Source organism: Orycteropus afer, unplaced genomic scaffold (assembly GCF_000298275.1).
Source record: "Orycteropus afer afer isolate SDZICR_OR568_19922 unplaced genomic scaffold, OryAfe1.0 scaffold00176, whole genome shotgun sequence".
Taxonomy (NCBI): Eukaryota; Metazoa; Chordata; class Mammalia; order Tubulidentata; family Orycteropodidae; genus Orycteropus; species Orycteropus afer.
This window is the reverse complement of record NW_006921763.1, coordinates 4,735,920-4,745,174: the sequence shown is the minus strand read 5'-3', so window position 1 is coordinate 4,745,174 and position 9,255 is coordinate 4,735,920. Positions and strand designations below refer to the sequence as shown.

Below are 9,255 nucleotides of genomic sequence, written 5' to 3'. Positions count from 1 at the left end.
AGAGCCTTCAAGACCTCCTTTTGCTGGTGAGACATGACTCAAATTGAGAAGAAACAGCTGCAAATATCCACTGATAATAGGAACATGGAATGTATGAAGTATGAATCTAGGAAAACTGGAAGTTGTCAAAAATAAAATGGAATTCATAAAGATTGATATCCTAGGCATCACTGAGCTGAAATGGGTCAGTTTGAGCCATTCTGAATCACACAACAATATGATCTACTATGCCGGAAATGACAATTTGAAAAGGAACGCATGGAATTCATCATATAAAAGATGTTTCAAGATCTATCCTGAAGTACAATGCTGTCAGTGATAGGATAATATCCATATGCCTACAAGGAAGATGAGTTAATACTACTATTGCTCAAATGTATGCACCAACCACCAGAGCCAAATATGAGGAAACTGAAGATTTTTATCAACTTCTGCAGTCTGAAACTGACCAAACATGCAATCAAGATGTGTTAATTATCACTGGTGATTGGAAGTTGGAAACAAAGAAAAATCACTGGTAGTTGAGAAATTTGGCCCTGGTGACAGAAATAATGCTGGAGATGGCATGACAGAATTTTGCAAGACCAATGCCTTATTCATTGCAAATACCTTTTTCAACAACACAAGTGGTAGCTATACATATGGACTTCACCAGATGGAGTACACAGGAATCAGATTGACTACATCTCTGGCAAGAGGCGATAGAAAAACTCAATATCCTTAGCCAAAATAAGGCCAGGAGCTGACTGTGGAACAGACCATCAACTGCTCATATGCAAGTTCAAGTTGAAGTTGAAGACAATTAAAATAAGTCTATGAGAGCCAAAATATGACCTTGAATATGTTGTTGTTGTTGTTATGTGTCGTCGAGTTGGCCCCGACTCATAGCAACCCCTCCGTGGGTTTCCGAGGCAGTATTACTACAGAAGTAGGATTGCCCAACCTTCCTTCCGAGGAGTGGCTGGTGGGTTTGAACTGCCAGCCTTCTGGTTAGCAGTCAAGTGCCTTAGGCACGATGCTACCAGAGCTCCTTGAATACATCCCTCCTGAATTTAGAGGCCTTCTAAACAGCAGATTTGATGCACTGAACACCAATGACCCAAAACCAGAAAAATTGTGGGATGACATTAAAAGCATCATCCATGAAGAAAGCAAGAGGTCATTAAAAAGATGAGAAAGGAAGAAAAGGCTAAAATGGATGTCGTAAGAGACTCTGAAACTTGTCCTTGAGTGGAGAGTAGCTAAAGCAAATGGAAGAAATGACAAGATAAAGGAACTGAATAGAAGACTTCAAAGAGCAGCCAAGCACACAAAGCCAATTACTATAATGAAATGTGCAAAGACCTGGAGCTAGAAAAACAAAAGGGAAGAACACACTCAGCATTTCTCAAGCTGAAAGAACTGAGGAAAAAAATTAAGCCTCCAGTTGCAATACTGAAAGAGTCTATGGGCAAAATATTTAATGATGCAGGAAGCATTAAAAGAAGATGGAAGAAATACACAGAGTCACTGTACCAAAAAGAACTGGTCAATTTTCATTCATTTCAGGAGGTGGCATATGTTCAAGAACTAATGGCATTGAAGGCAGAAATTGAAGCTACACTGAAGCAATTTGCAAAGAACAAGGTTCCAGGAATTGACAGAATATCCATTGAGATGTTTCAACAAATGGATGCCCCACTGGGCATGGTTATGCCAAGAGATTTGGAAGACAGCTACCTGGCCAACTGACTGGAAGAGATCCGTATCTGTACCCATTCCAAAGAAAGGTGATCCCACAGAATGTGCATATTATCGAACAGTATCATTAATTTTGCATGCAAGTAAAATCTTACTGAAGATAATTCAAAAACAGTTGCAGCAGTATATTGACAGAGAACTTCCAGAAATACAAGCTGGTTTCAGGAGAGGACATGGAACGAGGGATATCACTGCTGATGTCAGATGGATCATCAGAAATATGTTTGTGTTTTACTGACTATGCAAAAGCATTTGATTGTGCGGATCATAACAAATTATGGATAACATTGAGAAGAATGGGAATTCCAGAACACTTCATTGTACTCATGAGGAACCTGTACATAAACCAGGAGGCTGTCGTTCAAACAGAACAAGGGGACACTGCATGGTTTAAAATCAAGAAGGGAATGTGTCAGGGTTGTATCCTTTCATCATACTTGTTCAATCTGTATGCTGAGCAGATAATCTGAGAAGCTAACTATATAAAGAAGAACGTGGCATCAGGAGTGGAGGAAGAATCATGAACAACCTGCAATATGCTGATGACAAAACTTCACTTGCTGAAAGTGAGGATGACTTAAGGCACTTACTTATGAAGACTAAAAAATATAGTCTACAGTATGGATTACACCTCTATAAAGAAAACATAAATCCTCACAACTCTATCAAGAAGCAGCATCATGACAAACGGAGAAAGATTGAAGTTGTGAAAGATTCACATTGCTTAGTTCTACAATCAATGCCAGCGGAAGCAGCAGTCAGGACACCAGATGATGTATATCACTGGGCAAATCGGCTGCCATGGACCTCTTTCAAGTGCTGAAGAGCAAAGATGTCTCCTCGAGGCACCTAACCCAAGCCACAGTATTTTCAATTGCCTCATATGTATGTGAGAGATGGACAATGAATAAGGAAGACCGAAGAAGAGTTGATGCTTTGGAGTTGTGGTGCTGGTGAAGAATGTTGAAAATGCCATGGACTGCGAAAAGATCTAACAAGTCTGTCCTGGAGGAAGTGCAGCTGGAATGCTCCTTGGAAGTGAGAATGGCCAGACTTCGTCTTACCTACATTGTTCATGTTGTCAGAAGGGACCATTCCTGGAGAAGGTGGAGGGTTCACAAAAGAGGGGAAGGCCCCCAATGAGATGGATTGACATAGTGGCTGCAGCGATGGGCTCAAGTATAGCAAGGATCATGGAGCTGGCGTGGGACTGGGCAGTGTTTCGTTCTGCTGTGCATAGGGTCTGTGAGTCAGAGACAACACAACAGCACCTAACAACAACATGCTAGCCGCAAAGGAGACAAGTTAATCCACTGCATGTAATGCCTGCCTCAAGACAGTAATTTTCAAAGTGTGATCCCTGGATCATCAGCATCATTTAAGGACTTGGTAGAAATGCAAATTCCTAGGCCTCACCCCAAACTTTCTGAATCAGATATCTGGAGGTGGAGCCTAAGAATTTTTTTCCCCCAAGTTCTTCAAGTGATTCTGATTTTAAAGTTTACCTTAACTTGTTAGGACTTAATTCTGTCCCAGAAGCAAATAAGAAAGGTTGGTTTACTATACGTGAATGTATAGGTAATACTGACATAGTATTTATTGATGTCTATGCCTTGGAAACCCAAGGAGGGGTCGCTATGAGTCAGATCCAACTCGATGGCAGTGGGTTTGGTTTTGGGTTTATTATATTTTAAATCTCTACAATTAGTTCTACACACAAGGTCTTTATGGTTGGAATAGTCTTTTTTATTCTATAGATGAAATTATATCAGTATTAAAATGAACTCTTTTGATGTGAAATAAAAAAAATTACTAAAAATACCAATTTGCATACTATACTGTATTTTTATTAACTTTTAGTCAAACTATAACTCTACAAGCAAATTGACTTATCTGTACCAAAATGTTAAAAATGATCCACTTGTGGATCATATAATCCACTAGATTTGTATTTATAAAATTCAAACTCAAATGATGCTCTTCAGAAATACAAAATTAAATAATTTAAAAACATCCATGTGTATAATTAACAAGCCTATAGAAATCACAGGAAATATTAACTGGAAGAAAAACCTGTAGAAAATATTTTATTTATTTCTTGGCATGCTGTTTAGAAAACTTCATTCTTGTGAAACGTTTTACAACATATATATTTTTATAACTTTGATTTGACTGATCCATATTACTATCTAAAAATAGAACCTTGTAAAAGTTGGCATCTCGTAAAAGTCACTTTTCTGGAGCTTACAATCTTGCTGAGGAACAATTCATGTCAAAAACATTTCTAAAACTGTAAGATGAATCCAAAAATCAAATCAATACTTTTAGAAATATTTCAGATCATAGTGAACATCAGACAATGGTAGTTTTGTCTTAGTATGTACATTCAAAATGAGAAAGAGCTATTCATGTTTCAGACTATTTTAAGAAACACAGCTGAACCACAGAAGCTCATCACCTTAAATTATTTTAAATATACAATAGAAAAATTCCATTCCAAAAGAACTCTAACTCAGAAATTGAGTCCTTTCATAAAATGATACTTTTGTTCTAAAAAAATTCTCAAGGCAGATTTTGATAAATACTTGTAATTAAAATGATCAGATTTTATTTATAAACAGCACATATTATTATCAGCAGAATTTTTAATTAATATGAAAGAATAAAATTAAAAGAACTCTTCTGTTTTCTCATTTATCTGTACTGTACTGTTCCTCAAAATACTCAACTAACAACCAAAATGAGGGTGGAGTCAACTTAAAAACAGTTAAGGAAATAGAAAGGTAACAGCTATTAGTACTGGCACTAAGAGTAGAAAAAGACAATCAAGAGTAACTAAACCAAAAAACTCACTGCTACTGAGTCAATTTAAACCCTATAGTGACCTTATAGAACTGAGTAGAACTGCCCTATGGAGTTTCCAAAGCTGTAAATCTTTACGGAAGTAGATTGCCTCATCTTTCTCCTGCAGAGTGGCTAGTGGGTTCAGAACACTGACCTGTTGGTTAGTAGCTGAAAACCTGAATCACTGCACCTACAGAGCTCCTATGTAAAAGTCATAACATATATTTATCTAGAACTTAAGATTTTATGAAAGCTCTTCTTCATAATATCTATGGGGTGACTAGGACAATTATTACCCACACTTTTGAAGATGAAGAACTTAAAGCTCAGAATTATGGTACAATTTTAAGTCATAACTAGAAAAGTTTCTATCATAATTTAAATCATCTACTGCCAACATTCCTTAATTTTAATTTTTAAAGTTGTAGAAACATGAACATATTAACTGACCAACTATCTTATATAAATAAATGGTTAGTATGGAGTTATCATTTAGCAATCTATTGGTATAAAATTATTCTATGGTATAAAAGAAAATCCCCACATACTAAAGTTATTTAAGTAATAGAAATAAATCACTAGTAATGTAAGGATGTATTTACCTGTTATAGAAGTAAGACCCATGCAAGTGGCTGCTATTGTCACTCCCAAGACTGCTGCAGTATCCTCCAATAATATAACGTTTGTACTAGGATCACGACTTTCCATTACTAATCATTGAGAGAGGGGAGAGCAAGAAAATAAATTTTCTGAAATCTTCAGTTGATAGTATATGGCGATAGATATATCAGCAAGTATACATTTGAAATAAAAACATAAATAAAACATAAAATCATGATTTAAAAATTAACTTTCAATATAAATATAATAACTTCTCAGCTTAAATGGCAATAATAACTAATACTTAAAATCCAATTACTTTCTCAAGTTATATAAGCATATACATCAACACTAGTACATTTAAGTCAATTTCAAATAAAAAAGTATTCATGTTCACATTACACTATATTTCTCTTTTTAAAAGAATTCACTGCCATCAAGTAGGATCCAACGCACAGTGAGCCCTCGCTAGGTTTCTGAGGCGGTATCACTACAGAAGTAGATTGCCCAGATTTTCCTTCTGAGGTGTGGCTGGTGGGTTTGAACCTCCAGCCTTCTGGTTAGCAGTCAAATGCCATAGGCACTATGCCACCAGAGCTCCTAAAAGATACTGCAGTATATTTCATACACATCCATAAACAACAAAGCAGTGAGGTGGGGTAAATTTAAGCAAATAAAGGAGATGAAATAATACAAGTGCTTTTGAAAATACGTACCATACTTGTAAAATGACATTCCCTTCGCCCGAGCACTCCGACGAAGTTCATTTACAGCAACAAGAAGTGTTGCTAAAAGAAGAGCATTCACGTCAGCAATGCTTAAACTTCATGCCTCCAAACTTTAAAAGATAGCATCTCAAAAGCTAAATAAGCCCAACATGTTAATGCCAGGATTGACAATGAAGAATTCTGTATTTACCAGCTATTCTCAAGACCCCAATTCATCATTCATTAGAAGAATCCCAGTATTTTGAAACCACAATGATCTAAATATAGTCACCACGACAGTCATGATTTATTGAACAGCTACTATTTGGCATGCACCATACTAAGCACATTCTCTTTTAATCTTCCCAACCTTTTGAGGCAGAGGGTGTTAATGCCATTTTATAAATGCTCAAAGATGAAGGCAAAACTATGCACACAAAAGATAACAATGTTTCAGGGGTAAACATACTGAGCACATCAATGAATTTACTGTTGTTGTTAGGTACCATATCAAGTTGGCTCCAACTCACAGTGACCCTACGTACAACAGAACAAAACACTGCCCCATCCTGCACCAGCATTACAATCCTTGCTATACCTGAGCGCAGCACTGCAGCCACTGTGCCAATCCATCTCATTGAGGGCCTTCCCCTTTTACGCTGGCCCTCCAGTTTACCAAGTATTCTTCACCAGCACCACAACTGAAAAGCATCAACTCTTCTCAGTTTTTTTCATTCGTTGCCCAGCTTTGACATGCATATAAGGCGACTGAAAATACCATGGCTTGGGTTAGGTGCACCGTAGACATCTTTGCTCTTCAGTACTTTAAAGAGATCTGTTGAAGCAGATTTGCCTACTGAACACATCATCTAATTTTCTGTTACTTCCATTGGTGTTGATTGTGGATCCAAGTTATAAGAAATCCTTAACAACTTCAATCTTTTCTCCATTTATCCTGCTGCTGCTTATGGGTCCAGTTATAAAGATTTTTGTTTTCTTTATGTTGAGGTATAATCCATACTTCAGACTGTAATTTTTGATCTCCATCAGTATGGGCTTCAAGTCATTTTCATTTTGAGTCAGCAAGATTGTGTTATCTGCATACTGTAGGTTATTAATGAGTCTTCCTCCAATCCTGATGCTGTATTCTTCATATAGCCCAGCTTCTTGGATTATTAGTCAGCCTACAGACTGAGTAAGTATGGTGAAATGATACACCCCTGATGCATTTCCTTCCTGATTTTAAACGATGCAGTATCCCCTTGCTCTCTTTGAACTACCACCTCCTGGTCTACATACAAGTTCCTCATGAGTAGAATTAAGTGTTCTGGAAATCCCATTCTTCTCAATATTATCCATAATTTGTTGTGATCTACATATAAAAATGCCTTTGCATAGTCAATAAAACACAAGTAAACACCTGTCTGGTATTCTCTGCTTTCAGCCAAGATCTATGATAACCCTCATTCCTTGTCCTCTTCTGAATCCAGCTCGCATTTCTGGACACTCTGTCAATATACTGCTGCAACCATTTTTTAATTATATTCAGCAAAAGTTCACTTGCATGTGGTAGTAGTGAAACTGTTCAATAATTTCCACAATCCGTTGGATCACCTTTCCTTGGAATGGGTATAAATATGGATTTCTTCCAGTCCGTTGGCCAGGTAGCTATCTTCCAAATCTCTTGGCATAACTAAGTGAGTGCCTCTAAAGCAGCATCCATTTGTTGAAACATCTCAGTGGGTATACCATCAATTCCTGTTGCCTTGTTTTTACCAGTTCCTTCCGTTGCAGCTTTGACTTCTTCCTTCAATACCATTGCTTCTTGATCATATGCCACTTCCTGAAATGGATGAACATCAATCAATTCTTTTTAGTACAGAGATTTTGTGTATTCCTTCCATCTTCTTTTAATGTTTCCTGCATCATTCAATATTTTGTCCATAGAATCTTTCAATATTGCAACTTGTGGCTTGATTTTTTCCTTCAATTCTTTTAGCTTGAGAAATACTAAGCACTTTCTTCCCTTCTGGTTTTCTAACTCCAGATCTTTGCACATTTCTCTATAATAATTTACTGTTGCCGAAGGGCCAGGGAGGCTGCATCTTCTGACCTCCTTTCTAACCCCACAAGAGGAAGACAGAATCACCATCAGTAGCCCAAGGCCTATCCTTGCAAAGCCACACATGCCACCTCCCTCCAGCCCTTTCACCAACCGACACCAATCGTTTCTCCTGCAGCATCCAACCCCTCTCTGGGTTTGATAATTCTCTGCAGTGGCCATGCAGAGCTCACAGATTATGGGGTTTAATAGGGAAGCACCAGGCTACAATTCAAGTTCAGGAACACACTCAGTCTGTCTCAGCCCGCTGTCTCTCAGCCGACAAGTCTCTCTCAGTCTCCCTCCCAGCAATGCATGTCTCTTGCTGTCTCTCTCCTAGCAGTGTGTGTCTCTCAGCAGCATGTGTCTCTCATGTCTCTCTCAGCAATGTGTGTCTCTCACATCTCTCAGGTGGCAGTGAGAGATTTTTTTCATGCCTCTAGGAGTGGCCAAACTAACCAATCCCAACATTAGAATTCTATACACCTGAGAGGGAGTGAACTTCCCAGAAAATTACTTTGTGCTGCTCCCAACAGAAATATCCCAGGTGGATAACTTTAACAATCAGGAGCTACTCATTTGCTCACGGCAGATTACACCAGAGTTTACAAAAACTTATGGCTAGGAAAGCCACACTATGTAATTTACCACACCACATATGTCTTCTAGAGCTGCTCTTTTATATGTATTCAGCTCTTTTATCTTGTCATTTCTTCCATTTTAGCTACTCTCCATTTAAGAGCAAGTTTAAGAGTCTCTTCTGATATCCATTTTGGTCTTTTCTTCCTTTCCTGCCTTTTTCTATTTTTACTTTTATTGCAGTAAAAACATGTACAAGACGACATTCATCAACAAAACAACTTCCTCATTTACAGCTCAGGGACACTGATGACATTTTTCATGTTGTGCCACAATTATTGCTATCCTTTTCCAAAGTATCCCACTACTATTAGCATAAACTCAATGCCCCATAAACAAAAGCTTCCCCTTTCCCCTCATACCCCTGGTAACCACTAATAATCTTTGGGGTGTATGTGTGTATACATATGTACGTACGTACATACATACATACATACATATCATTGCCACTGAGTTGTTCCCAACTCACAGTGACCCCCTCCTTGGTTTCCGAGGCAATATCTCTACAGAAGCAGTTTGTCCAATTTTCCTTCCGAGGAGCGGCTGGTGGGTTTGAACCACCAGCCTTCTGGTTAGCAGTCAAAGTTTTAGGCATTTAGCCACCAGAGCTCTCTCTCTCTATAT

General features: G+C 38.0%; 1 protein-coding gene across 1 annotated transcript in view; it reads right to left on the bottom strand.

The window, feature by feature from the left end:
• Positions 1–9,255, bottom strand: part of SLC30A9 (solute carrier family 30 member 9) — a 176,653-nt gene that overhangs the window by 37,738 nt on the left and 129,660 nt on the right. The window contains exons 13-15 of the mRNA XM_007947175.1: positions 5,901–5,972; positions 5,187–5,294; positions 3,246–3,267 (exon numbers count right to left, since the gene is read on the bottom strand). Of these exons, the coding sequence (XP_007945366.1) occupies positions 3,246–3,267; positions 5,187–5,294; positions 5,901–5,972 (202 nt within the window). The remainder of the gene's footprint in view (positions 1–3,245; positions 3,268–5,186; positions 5,295–5,900; positions 5,973–9,255) is intronic.